We start from the raw sequence: 14408 nt of genomic DNA on the forward strand, positions 1-14408 counted from the left end.
CATTAGCCCACATCCGTTTTAGCCATTTGAAAAATTATTCACATCTTCTGTCCTCAGATTGAGGGTCAGCAGGGTCATTATCTTTGCATTCAGAGCTTTTATGATGCTGCTCTTGCTACCACCTTTGCTGTCACACTGCCTCCTTCTCATTATTGCTTCTACTCTGGTCATTATTTGTGTTGCCATTCCAGATTCATGCTACATGAATCAAGTAATCCCAAAATTTGTTTGAGTTGCACATTGTGAAACATGCATTTGGAATGATTTCCTGAGAAAGCCTGCGTGCAGAATACAAATATTTTGAATGGACTTATCTTAGAGTTGTACTGCTTTTTTTCCTTGTCATTTTAAAACCCTTAATATGAATAAATTGTTTGTACAGTGGGACTTTTTTTTAATCCTTAGATAAGAAATACATGGTTTGAAAGCAGAGAATAAAAACATGAATGATAATGTATGCAATGCCCAAGAGAAAGTCCTTGCTGTTGCTCCTGAGCAGGCGTTATAATCGGCTATTTGGTGTGTTTATTTCAGGCTGCAGATAGTGGATAAAAGTGGCTGGTTGGTTGCCAGCACATGACTTACTTGCCAAATGGAGTGTTTAGTACTTGTTACATTTGATTTATATCACAAGTTCTTCCCATTAACAGTCTACTGGTGATAACCTACTTGGCTTTTCATGTGGTTACTTTGAAACAGCCACTTGGCAGCGTTGGGCATATCACACGAAGTCTAATGCTGAATAAAGGAGTGAGTGGATGACTGCATGGGTTCTGCCATATACTGATATGGTGCTCAGTGCTCACCCAGGATGTGTCTGTTCATTGAATGGATTCTGCATATACACTTCTCTGATTCACTGCCCCAAGACTAGGTTTGTGGACATAAGAATTAAAGGGCTAGTGAAAGGTATAGAAATAGAAATAATAGTGCTTATATGTCTGAAGGGCTTGCATTTGCATGGAAGGAGATACTCTGCTCATCTCTATTGCCGTTTAAACACAAAGTTGAATTACATGGAAGAAAGACGGTCTCATCAAAATGGCCTTGATTCTAAACAGTGTAACCTCCTAATACCAACAAGTTCCATAATCTTGGGTCTTTTTTTGTTTTTTCCCCATAGATCCACTGTACTGGATATGTAATGAACTGTGTATTAAATCTGGTGATTTTTACTTTCAGATTGAAAATTTACAAGAACAACTTAGGGATAAAGACAAGCAACTGACCAATCTGAAAGACAGAGTGAAGTCCTTGCAGACTGATTCCAGTAACACAGATACTGCGCTGGCGACTCTCGAGGAGGCTTTGTCAGAGAAGGTGAGCTTGGACTAAACATTAGCTGTGGTATGGTTCAGGGAAATGTGGTTGGGAGTAAATGGTCCAAATGCATTTGAATGTGCTTGTTTTTCTCCGTGTACTCACACCAACCCTAGTACCAGCCGGGCCTTCCCTTCCCGTGTAATCTTCAGCAGTAGACTCAGCATGCTAAAGCCATTGGCATCTTTTTGAAATACATTCTTGATCACTTCACCCTTGGCACTGCTTAAAAACCTCCACTGCCTTGCCATTGTTTTTAGGATGATGGAAACTGAAATCTTTAACCTTGGCCTTAGGGTCCATCCTGTCGTGTTCTCTGGCACTCACCTGATAAGCCACTTCTCTGCCTGCCTCCTCTACTTTCCTCCCTCCTTCCATCCCTTCCATTCATCTTTCCTTCCTCCTTTTCCAGCCTTATCCCCATCTCTCTTCCCTCAGACTTTGTGCTCTAGCCATTGCTGACCTTCTAGATTCTTAAGTGCACCATTGTTTCCTCCTGCCTCAGACCCTTTGCACATGTTATTGTTGAGCCTGGAATGTTCTTTATTCCCTGCAGATTTAATTCTTCTTCTTCTGAGAGCTGAGAAGCTGTATTGCACAGAGTCAAGATTGTGGATATTGGAGCCAGACTTGTAGGTTTCAAATCTTAGGTCTGACAGTTAATACTTTGGATAAGTTACTTAACCTCTCACTTCCTCAGTTTCCTCATTTGTAAAAGAGGATAATAGTACCTACTTTAGTGGATTACATTGAGGAGAAAATGCTTTAATATATGGAATGTGTTTAGGATAATAGGTGTATATTAATTTATAACTGTTATTATTACTATTATCAATCATTTCCTTGGGGAAGCCTCTTAGGTAAAATCCTCTACTATGTTTTCATGAATACCATGAATTTCCCAGAGCTCTTGTAACAATCTTAATTGTTCATTTTTCTGTTTTAATGTGATTAATTGGTTTTATCTGCTAGACTCCAAGCCCAAGCATACCTGTATATGTGTTACTCGTGTGTGTTGGCTCACCTTCCCCCAGTGCCTAGTGCACTATCCTGGGTGTTGATGGAGTGAGTCACCACCATATGACAGACACTTTTGTGGGCACCAGGGATCCAGCAGAGAAAAGAAGTGGTGAAAATCCTGGCTGTCATGGAGGTTAGATTCTAATGGGACTGAAGAGACATAGAAAATAAACAAATAAAACATGGGAGACTTCAGAGAGTAATACTTTCTATAGAAGGAAGCAAAGGGAGGGTTCAGGGAATGCTGGCGTGGAATGACCAGGTCAGGGCTCACTAAGAAGGGGGCATATGAGGAAAGACCTGAGGAAAGAGGGATGAGCCGTGAGCACTTCTGGAGGGAGAATGTACTGGAGGGAATCAAGAGCAGAGGGGGAGCGGTGGGTGGAAAGGGAGTATTCCTTGAAGGGCCTTGTGAGAAAGGATGAAAAACTTTGACTTTCACTCCGAAGGGGGTAGGAAGCCATTTGGAAGTCTTAGTTCTGACTGATGTTTAAAAGGATTTCTTTGACCAAAAGAATGAAGGAAATCTATTAGGCAAATAGGTCATTCTGATGTTTACTGATTCCTAAATTGATTTCTAGTCCATTTCATTCTATCCTAGTTAGTTGATTCATTCTCTGGGCACTTTTGTACTCCTCCCCACTGTGGATGTGTTGTGTGCTGGGCCGGGCACAGCAGGCCTTGGAGTTGAATCTGCATGCTAATATCCCCCATCACTTCCTAAGTGTCGAAGAATCAGTACCCAAGAGCAGATGAGGTAAAGTTTGCAAGGATTCTGAAGAAAGACAGCTTATTTTTGGTTGGACATATCATGAATCAATGCAGTCTTTAAGTAGGTCCATGTTATTGACATGATTATTTTCAAACTCTGAAGCAAAGAAAAATCTTAAGTTTTAAAGTATGTAAGTAGACCCCATTATGCTGTTTTTCTGTGTCTTTCTCATCATTTCTTATTCTGTAGCACTTTGTAGGATTTCCGACAAATGCAAGAGGTGATGGTATCTTTTGTTGTCTGTTTTGTTTTGGATTTCACACTGTAATAACAGCATTGTTTCCTACTATTTTCCCTGTTATCATAAACCATGAGGTAATGAGGTCTAGTGGATGGTGGCCTAGGAGCCAGTCTCAGCTCTGCCACTAACTGGGTGACCTTGACTAGTAACTCTCACTCCCTGGGCCTCAAATTGCCCATTTGTAGTATGGGGGAATTGAATAACCCACTGATTCCAGAAGTCGGTGAATCTTAAAGAAGTTTTATCTGATGTCTACATCAGAATCACCAGGGGATGTCTGTCAAAAGTATAATTATCAGGCCCCATGTATACCTCCTGAATCACAGCCTCTAGTAGAGCCGAGAACTCTGCACTTCATCACACTCTCTAGGTGACTGTGATGTACACTCTAATCTAAGAATCACTGCTCTATGCTAAACATACAGAATGTAAAAAAGCAGCCAGATATCAATGGCTAGATAGTCTTAATGTTCCTATTAAAATTGTAAGATTACAACTTAAATTATAAAAGATGAGATTTTATTTGGAAAAATAAGAATAAGATGATTTTTCAGGGAAAATATTCCTTTTACAATCTTCAAGAATTTAATATCAAAACTTTCTAGTAGTAATTTTGTTTATAAAATTTGAACGGATGAATGTTGTTTCAAAAACTGAATGATTATGTATCCCTTCTGCAATCTTTCAGTGACATGATGTCAGTCCATTTGTACCCTTGATTTCTTTCTCCAAATATACAGAAATAAACTTACACCATATACTTTTCCATATCATGAATTCTTGGCAGGATTTTATCCTTTTTCCCCCTACTGAGATTTGATTTATTTTAGTTTAAGTCCCAAAACAATTATTGAATCTGAAACTACTCCTTTTACTTACGCACTTCCTCTGAGATTTAAGGGAGGCCAAGGAAGGAAATCTGGGAGTCTATGGGAGTCTGACCCCCTCAAACTGTCCCCACTACTTGATAATTGCATCACATGGGGCAAATCTGTTTTCCTCTCAGTACCTTATCTTCAAAACATACATTTAAACTAGCTGATCTCTGAATTACACTATCTTTAGGAATTACCTTGACAATAATTATTCAGTTTGTTGATCCACATTCTTAGGCATATGAAATCTGTACTGAACTGTACATGAAGAGTTGAGAACTCAGATGCCATGTAGGATCAGGAAGGGAGCAAAAATGAGCGAAGTGGATTTGGTGTTAAGCAGTTTGGACTGCTGGTGACTATGACAAGCTGGAGCATTGTTGACTTACCTCAAAATGTTCGAGTTCAGATTTTAAAATATGATGCTCAAGTTGAACAAAATAGCTCTGTGGGACAGCTTTGGTCAGTGAGTTATTGGTTTCCAAACCCTATATGCATCTAACTTTTAGCCTTTTACCTGATGAAGAATAAATGCAAACACAGAGGGAATTTTCAAAAGGTGCCAAAAATCAGAGCATCAATGTATTTGAAAAAAGGACAAAGCAATTTGATAGGAACTGGCAAATTTCCCTGTCAGGGGATAAAGAATAGTAGATTTATTTTTAAGTGTTTACATTCCAGTGGATATCACACTTCTATATGTATCCAACATAATCTTGTCATCTAGAGCAGGGGTCCCCAACCTCTGAGATCTAATGCCTGATGATCTGAGGTGGACCTGATATAATAATAATAGAAATAAAGTGCACAGTAAATGTAATGAGCTTGAATCATCCTGAAACCATCGCCCCCACCCCCGCCTCAGTACGTGGAAAAATTATCTTCCATGAAACTGGTCCCTGCCAAAAATGTTGGGGACCACTAATCAAGAAAACTTCTTAAAATATAGTTCCCTGGGTCTCATATCCTAGTGATTCTGATTCTGTGCTCTGCCGTCGGGCCCAGGAATCTTTGATTTAACAAGGATGCCCAATGATTCTGATGCAAATGTTTGGAAGGCCATACTTTGAGAAACAGTAAATCCATGCTCTTTCATTTTAAAGACAGGAATTGGGTTCAATGAGGTGAAATGACATGCCCAGAAAAGAAAATTTGGGACCTGTGCAGCACTGTTTTATTCTGGTCCAGTGTCTATTCTGGGCCCTGGGTAGACGTCATTAATCAACCATGGCACGTTAACTTCTCAACGCAGCCCTCTGGGAAGCTGCTTGTACCCTAAGCTGGCCCCTGGTTGGGACTTAGTTGCCTGCCCTGGGTTATCCCAAGGCCGCTCAGCTCATGGGTGATGGAATGGGACTAACACTCAAATGTTCTGGTCTTTGTGTTTGACAGTACAATCTCTTCCAGTGACCTTTCCTTCACAAGTTCCATTTTTATCCACAGTATAAATTGACAGATCCTCTGCAGCAAGACATGGTGCAAAAAAAGAAAATGATTAATTGGAAATCATGGACTTATAAGAATATTTAATTTTTTGCTGTCTTTTGGCTGATGAATAGAACCCATTAGGCACTAGTCACCTTTTCACTTGGATTATTATTAATTCATCCCAGGGAATGTACTATTCCTTTTAATTTCCCAGAACTTATTCAGATATGCAGTGTGTAAAAAAAAATAATAATAATAGTGCCCCTTAGTGAGTTAAGATTGAGTATGACTTAGCTCCAGGACTGACACACAGAAGCTCATGGAGCCCCCAGTATTTATAAAGCCACATGGCAGATAAGCAGTTGAGACAGCCAGATAGCAGAGCTGGAGGCCACTGCCGTGCAGTTCCCATCCAGTGATAAAGCGCAAGTAGATTAGACCTGTGCACAGCCAGATGGGTGCATAAGGAACACTTGCCAATGCAAATAAGACTAAAACAAGAACACATTGTTGGAATTTCTGCAAGTTAGCTGTTAATCAAGTAGATCATGGCATATTAGGGCCTTTTAACACATATTTTTGACATCTGGCCCTGCGCGGCTGACGGTTAAATTAGTTTTGTGATTGACGGAGAAATATTTTGTAGTATTGAATCATCAATAACACTTAAAAACATTAAACTTCTTGCTGATTTGCTTTGTCATCAATGCCCAGTCAATAGTACAAGTGCTTAAAGCAGATCAACCTCATTTCCAAATGACCCTGACACCTTCTGGATGTGAACATGCATACTTAATTTTATTTCTCTTCTTTTGAAGACAGGATGACCCCTAATTTGAATTCTTGTTCCTTCCCTCAGCCTTTTTAATTGCCTGTTGTATGCCAGGCAATTTGCTCAGGCCTGAGTTAAGAGAATTGTAAGATTTGAGTGTTGCCCTTTGGAAAGCTGGGCTGAGAGAGTGATCATGCAATAAGCGTGTCTAGTGGGAATAAATGCCACGTGTTCTGGCCAGAGTGATTCCTGGGAAAGTTTCTAAATAATGAGTTGACATAGCCAGTTTGGTCAGGGCTTCCCTTGTGACTCAGTCAGTAAAGGAGACCCAGGTTTGATTCCTGGGTTGGGAAGATCCCCTGGAGGGGGAAATTGTAACTCACTCCAATATTCTTGCCTGGGAAATCCCATGGACCAAGGAGCCTGGCGGGCCACAGTCTCTGAGGTTACATGTGTTGGACAGGACTTAGTGACTAAGCCACCACCACATGGTCAGTTTGGGGCTTTAAAAATGTCACGCCAACACTATGGGGTAGAAATGACCAGATGGAGAGGGTCTGCTCACTGGGTGACCAGTTGTGAGGCTTTGGCAGTAAGTGCAGGCCAAAGGCAGTGTGGGCTCAATTGCTGAAATTGTTAAAAGTCCTTGAGAGATTTACTGTGTGCTGAGGCCATTTCCTCCTCCCGTTGATCACATAGTCATCCACTCCCCCATAGCACAGATGAGTAAAATAGGACAGTAATGAAATCAAGAAGAAACAAATACAGTCAATTAATAGGATCATTTATGCCATTTCAACCCACACTGTTGTAATAATACATTTCATTTTAAGGTATTTTTAAATAATTAAAAACAACAGTGATATTTCCCCCCCCTTGAAAGCATTAGACGTGTAAATCACTGTCACTGAGTTAGAACAGTTGCTTCCCTGTGCCGCGCCGTGCTGTACTAAGTCACTCAGTCGTGTCCAACTCTTTGTGACACTATGAACTATAGCCCACCAGGCCCCTCTGTCCATGGGATTCTCCAGGCAAGAGTACTGGAGTGGGTTATCATCCCCTCCTCCAGGGGATCTTTCCAATCCTGGGATCGAACCCAGGTCTCCTGCATTGTAGGCAGATTCTTTACCATCTCAGCCACCAGGGAAGCCTAAGTACTTCCCTGGGGGATCTTAAATCATAGGCTAAGTGTTCAAACTACCCTCTACATTAAGCACTGTATTTTTAAAAACTGTGTATTTTATAATTATAGTTGTCTTATGTATCAGGCTTTGTCTTATACTGTATACTTATGAGAATATAAATAAGAATATGCTTTTTTTAAATTTAATATTAGTTTTTGGCTGTGGTGTGTCTTCATTGCTGCACATGGGCTTTCTCTAGTTGCAGTGATTGGAGATTGCTTTAGTTGCGATGCACATGCTTCTCACTGTGGTGGCTTCTCTTGTTGCAGAGCACGGGTTCTAGGGTGAGTGGGCTTCAGTAGTTGTGGTATATGGGCTTAGTTGCCTCATAGCACATGGGAACTTCCTGGATCAGGGATCAAACCCGTGTGCCCTGCATTGGCCGGCAGATCCTTAACCACTGGGCCACCAGGGAATTTCAGAATATTCTTAAGAAGCATTTTTGCACCAAAATTTTTTAACATGACCATCTAGAAGAAAATCCAAAGATGTGTTGGGTAATTTGACACAAGTTTCAGAAGCCTAACTCAGATTTTACCTGAGCAGAATTTTCCTTAAAAAAAAAAAGGTTATTATTTTGATATCAGAAAGATTTCACCCTTTTTGAAAATATACCTACCAGAGTAATGTTTTTATTTAGACATAAAACTCAAGGGCACTCAGGTACTCCCATCTCCTTGAATGGCTTGTGTTTGTGGCTGTGTGTTCTCTTGCACGTGGCTAAGACTCAGACAGCCCTGGGTGTCAGGGTGGGCCTTCTGTTTCTGAGCTGGGTCACCTTGGGTGAGTCAACTGGCCTCTCTCAGCCTGGCTTTCCTCCCCACCACTGTTACCAGTAGTCCTGGTTCAGATCGTACAGGTGTGATGAGGACTGGGTGAGAAGGTATCACAGTGCCTAGCAGTAGTGACCTCTTACTAAAGAAAACTGTCTGAACTTTGCTCAAATTCTCACAGTGTTTTCTTTTCTTTTTTCCTTTTGAGAGTCATGAGTTAAGTATTATTTGTGGCAAAATGAGGACTGTAGCCCAGGAGACAGTACCTCAGATAGCTCTAAGAAACTCTAGCAATGTTTTTGAGTCTCTACTGATGGCCTAGAAATCGTCGAAAAAAGCATGGAAGTAAATAAACACCTCCAGATACATTGGAAAATCACTTACATAATGAACTTAATCCTTATTTTATATCAAGTTCTCACTGTGAGTTCAGCCTTATGTCCTTGAGGGTCTAGGTCCTGCCCCTCTCTGATCCTCTTTCTCACAAAAAGAATCTTCAGAAATCATGGAAGGTTATTTGACATCAGATGGGAAAGCCAAGCAAAGAGGGTTCATCCAGGAGTTTGGTTCTGTGTCTTCCCTTTCCTTACACAAGGCTTTGGGTTTTGGTGCCTGAACCTCATGCTTCTGGAATTGCTCTTGGAAATTCCTGGTGCCACCATGAACTTGAGCATTGAGGTCCATGTTAACCCTGTGGTACTAACTTTGATTAACAAGCTGAAAGCTGTGGTTGACTGTCTTTCCCAAATACTGTTCTGCACAACCTGTCTTCACAAACCAAATTTTGAATACCTTGTGTATGTTGAGTCCAATACACATAGAAGCACGTCTTATGTATATTGCTTCTTATTTCATTCTGTAGCATGCCTTGGCACGCACACTGATAGAATCTCACTGTTTTTTTCTTTAATTGGGCATTTGCCTCACAGGAAAGAATAATTGAGCGTTTGAAAGAACAAAGGGAGAGAGATGATCGGGAAAGACTAGAAGAGATAGAATCATTCCGAAAAGAAAACAAAGACCTAAAAGAGAAGGTCAATGCTTTACAAGCTGAACTGACTGAAAAAGAGGTGAGTCTGGAAAAACAAGTGAACCACAAGAGTAGTCCTCATCAACCCATATCCATGTAGCTGAGACAGACTAGACACTTAGTTTGAGGGACTGTGTGAAGACTTGGGGGATCTAATTACCTTTGCTTTATAAAGCTCTCTGAACTTACAGAACAGTGTTTACTGTAACTCCCTTCTTCTGGTGATGCTCTGTGCATATCTTCTGTACCGTAATAACTGCATATAATGTAATTCCTTGAAAGTTTTCTTGCTGTCTTGCCATATTCACATGGCTTGGAGGATCTCATGATCTCTTGTTTAAGATGGCAAGAACAACAAAAGCACTGACAATAATAACAATAGCTCCAATTTACTGAGGGCCTGTTAGGTACTAATCCTCGTGTTGGGTGCTATGCATTCATCTACAGTTCTCAAATGAATCAGTCGATACCCCCAGGTTAGGAGATGTGGTACCATGCTGGGCCCATAGGAAAAGGTTTTGGCTGCTCAGTCTGAAACAATATTTTAATGCTAGTGCAAACATGGATACAGAATACAAATCTCATCTGCATTTATAATGTAAAACAACCTGCTTTAAAGAAATTTCTTGTGTGGTGGTTATGAAAAGTATCCATGTAAGGATACCTATAACCCCTTCAGTTTACTTACAGTGCTTTGGTGAAGTGTGGGAAGCAGTAACGTGCACTTTCTTTTCTTCAGTCTCCAAAACCTTGAGATGTATGCCGTAGTCCACAGTTGGACACTTCATTTTGTCTGCAGAACATGTTTGTCTCCTTTATGACACGTTTGTTCTTTTGCCCTGTTGGATTGTATCCCAGCATAGTTGCTAATTTCCCAGCTCCAGAGTGCCACTTCAGCCCTTGGATTTTGGTAATTTTAAGCCTGATACGAAGTCAAGTGGGCCTTAGGAAGCACTACCATGAACAAAGCTAGTGGAGGTGATGGGATTCTATTTGAGCTATTTCAAATCCTAAAATATGATGCTGCAAAAGTGCTGCACTCAATATGCCAGCAAATGTGGAAAACTCAACAGTGGCCACAGGACCAGAAAAGGTCAGTTTTCATTCCAGTCCCAAAGAAAGGCAATGCCAAAGCATGCTCAAACTACCACACAATTGAACTCATTTCACATGCTGGCAAAGTAGTGCTTAAAATTCTCCAAGCCAGGCTTCAACAGTATGTGAACTGTGAACTTCCAGATGTTCAAGCTGGATTTAGAAAAGGCAGAGGAACCAGAGATCAAATTGCCAACATCCACTGGATCATTGAAAAAAGCAAGAGAGTTCCAGAAAAACATCTACTGCTGTTTATTGACTATGCCAAAGCCTTTGACCATGTAGATCATGACAAACTGTGGAAAATTCTTCAAGAGATGGGAATACCAGACCACCTGACCTGCCTCCTGGCAAATCTGTATGCAGGTCAAGAAGTAACAGAATGGGGCATAGAACAACAGACTGGTTCTAAATTGGAAAAGGAGTACACCAAGGCTGTATCTTGTCACCCGGCTTATTTAACTTATATACAGAGTACATCATGTGAAATGCCGGGCTGGATGAAGCACAGCTGGAATCAAGATTGCCGGAAGAAATATCAATAACCTCAGGTATGAGGACGACACTACCCTTTTGGCAGAAAGCAAAGAAGAACCAAAAACCTCTTGATGAACGTGAAAGAGGAGAGTGGAAAAGTTGGCTTAAACTCAACATTCAGAAAACTAATATCATGGCATCTGGTTCTATCACCTCATGGCAAATAGATGCGGAAACAATGGAAACAGTGACAAACTTTAGTTTTTTGGGCTCGAAAATCACTGTAGATGGTGACTGCAGCCATGAAATTAAAAGATGCTTGCTCCTTGAGAGAAAATCTATGACCAACCCAGACACTATATTAAAAAGCAGAGACATTACTTTGCCAACAAAGGTCCGTCTAGTCAAAGATATGATTTTTCCAGTAGTCATGTATAGATGTGAGAACTGGACTATAAAGAAAGCTGAGCACCAAAGAATTGATGCTTTTGAACTATGGTGTTGGAGAAGACTCTTGAGAGTCCCTTGGACTGTAAGGAGATCCAACCAGTCCATCCTAAAGGAAATCGGTCCTGAATATTCATTGGAAAGACTGATGCTAAAGCTGAAACTCCAATACTTCGGCCATCTAATGTGAAGAACTGACTTATTTGAAAAGACCCTGATGCTGAGAAAGGTTGGAGGCAGGAGGAAAATGGGGCTACAGAGGATGAGATGGTTGGATCGCATCATCAACTTGATGGACATGAGTTTGAGTAAGCTCTGGGAGTTGATGATGGACAGGGAAGCCTGGTGTGCTGCAGTCCATGGGGTTGCAAAGAGTCAGACATGACTGAGTGACTGAAACTGACCTGAAACAGATTAAAGTACTGTCTAAATTAGGAGTCCAAGAAGGAAAGAATTGATCAGTAATAGGAAATTTAGTGGAAGCTTAGAAGCAAAATTTATGTTCTCTAAAACTTAAGTTCACTGGTTTTTAGAGAAGAGGTTATTTCTTTGATTAGATTATCATTCTTTGATATATAAAGAATATAAAAGCTGCAGAGTCTGTAGTTCTATAGTTAGTATGAAAGAAAGGCACTGAAGCTTCTGTCTCATTTACAGCTTTCTTCATGGATTGCAAGTGTTATTCCTGTGTTTGTACCCTAAAAGCAATATGTATGTTTATATGTGCTTCTAGTTGAAAAGAGATTTTGATGACTTGGTAGAGTGTAAACTTTAAATGAAAATAATTTTGTAAACACTGGTTACATTGTATGAATTTCAGACAGGCATTTCTGTACACATTTATTGTTCCTGTATAATAATGTGGCTGCCACTGGGCTTAGTATGTCAGTCAAGCTTCCATCAGAAAAACAGAACTTCATTAAGAAGTTTAATCATATTAAGAAATTTATTGCAAGGAATTGACTTACATAGTTATGGGGGCTGGCTAAGGAAGTCCAAAATTCACACAGAAGGCCATCAGGCAGGATGGGCTAGAAACTCTCAGACAGGAGCTAATGCTTCAGTCCACAGGAGGAATTTCTTCTGTCTGAAGGAAACCTTGTTCTGCTTCTAAGACCTTTCAGCTAATAGGATCAGGCCCACCCAGATTATGAAGAATAATATCCTTTACTTAAAGTGAATTCATTGTAGATGTTAGTTACATCTTCAAAATATCTCTACAATAACACTTAGATTAGTGTTTGATTGAGTAACTGGAGACTATGGCCTAGCTAAGTTGACACATAGAGGTATTAATATTACACCTGGCAGTTTAAACTTTATAAAGGCAAACAATTTTTATTAGCATGGAGCTTATAATTTAGTTGGGGTTATCATAGTTTTCACCATGACAAAGTATGTGGATTATATGGTGCTTAGTTGCTCGGTCGTGTCCGACTCTTTGTAACCCCATCGACTGTAGCCCACCAGGTTCCTCTGTCCAAGGGATTCTCCAGGCAAGATTACTGGAGTGGGTTGCCATGCCTGCCTCCAGGGGATCTTCCCAATCCAGGGATTGAACCCAGGTCTTCCACATTGCAGGCAGTTTCTTTGCCATCTGAGCCACCAGGGTTATAAGGTCCTTTGTTATTTCTGTGGAAGTTACATGATAAACGCCATTGAAATTGGAGTTGGAAACCTGGGTTTGAGACATATATCTTGCATTAATGGCTTAAGAACCTTGCTGAAGATAAGACCTCACGTGAGCTTCAGTTTCCTGACCTGAAAAATGAGAATGGCTAACCTGTCACTCAGAGAGTTGTTAGAACTTGCATTGCTTGCTGGGTGATTGTGCACCAGTATAGTCACCAGTATCCTTATTCCAGGGCTCAAGGTGCACTAAAGTACTAGATCACATCAGTTACTAAGAAACTGCTGTTCGCCTAGTGTCTTCCTAGGCGTTGCAGATGGATATAAAAGAAATGTATCATGTCTGGTTTGGGTGGAAGCTGAACATTTTAGTCACATAGTTGCTAACCATTTCATGTTTGCTGGTGGACCATGCCCTCCTAGGTAGCAAAGTTGTGTACTCTGATACATGGAAGTGTTATTTCTTTACCTTTTGGAATTTGTACTATACAGGGAACCTCTTGGTTTCTGGAACAACTTGGGTAACCCCATGTATGAGTTGGGGGGATTCATTATATTCCTGAATCTGATTTTGCAAAGGACTAGGACATAAAGTTTGCTCTGGATTTTTAAATAAATTTACCTTTGATTCTATGGGAGATGTTTGAAATAACATTGGTCATTTTTCTGCTAAAGAAATGGAATTTGATAAAGATTAGGATTCTTCTTTTATACATGATTTGCCCTTTTGGGGGAGAAAAGCATTAGAGTTGGTATTTTCTTTCATATTTTTTAGATGCTGCACCACCTGACAGCAGCAAATAAATGGAAGGTTCAGGGTGTCTGTTTCCTATGATGTGTAAGGACTGCCTTGGGACTCAGATCACTAGCATAACTTTGAGACATGAAGCATGCATTTACTGACTAGTCCATTTGGTCACATTTGATTCTACTGCAGTTAGATCCTGCTCGCTTCTATAAACTGGCCAACTTTAATTTGGCCAGAGTCGACTGTTGTTACCTAATTAAGACTTATTTACCCTCTGTGTCTAATACACACTTTATTGTTATGTATGGAATCAGTGTATTAAAATTGAAGACACTGCTAGTAGAAATTACACTGTTTTACTTACGAGTATTCTTTTCCTTTCAGTCTAGTTTAATTGACCTCAAGGAACATGCATCTTCATTAGCCTCAGCAGGGCTGAAAAGGGACTCCAAATTAAAATCTCTAGAAATAGCCATTGAACAAAAGAAAGAAGAATGTAGCAAATTGGAAGCACAGTTAAAAAAGGTAAGTGATATCTAAGAAAAAAAATACTCATTTTATAATTAATTGATAAAATAGGAAAGGAAGAGACATTTT

The 14408-nt window shown here is 40.3% G+C and overlaps 1 protein-coding gene across 1 annotated transcript in view; it reads left to right on the forward strand.

Annotated features, from left to right (window-relative positions):
- The window catches only part of ERC2 (ELKS/RAB6-interacting/CAST family member 2), a 919595-nt gene that overhangs the window by 401365 nt on the left and 503822 nt on the right, over window positions 1-14408 (forward strand). Inside the window, exons 7-9 of the mRNA XM_065935028.1 lie at window positions 1183-1320; window positions 9315-9455; window positions 14196-14336. Coding sequence (XP_065791100.1) covers window positions 1183-1320; window positions 9315-9455; window positions 14196-14336 — 420 coding nt within the window. The remainder of the gene's footprint in view (window positions 1-1182; window positions 1321-9314; window positions 9456-14195; window positions 14337-14408) is intronic.

This window comes from Muntiacus reevesi, chromosome 4 (assembly GCF_963930625.1).
Source record: "Muntiacus reevesi chromosome 4, mMunRee1.1, whole genome shotgun sequence".
NCBI lineage: Eukaryota > Metazoa > Chordata > Mammalia > Artiodactyla > Cervidae > Muntiacus > Muntiacus reevesi.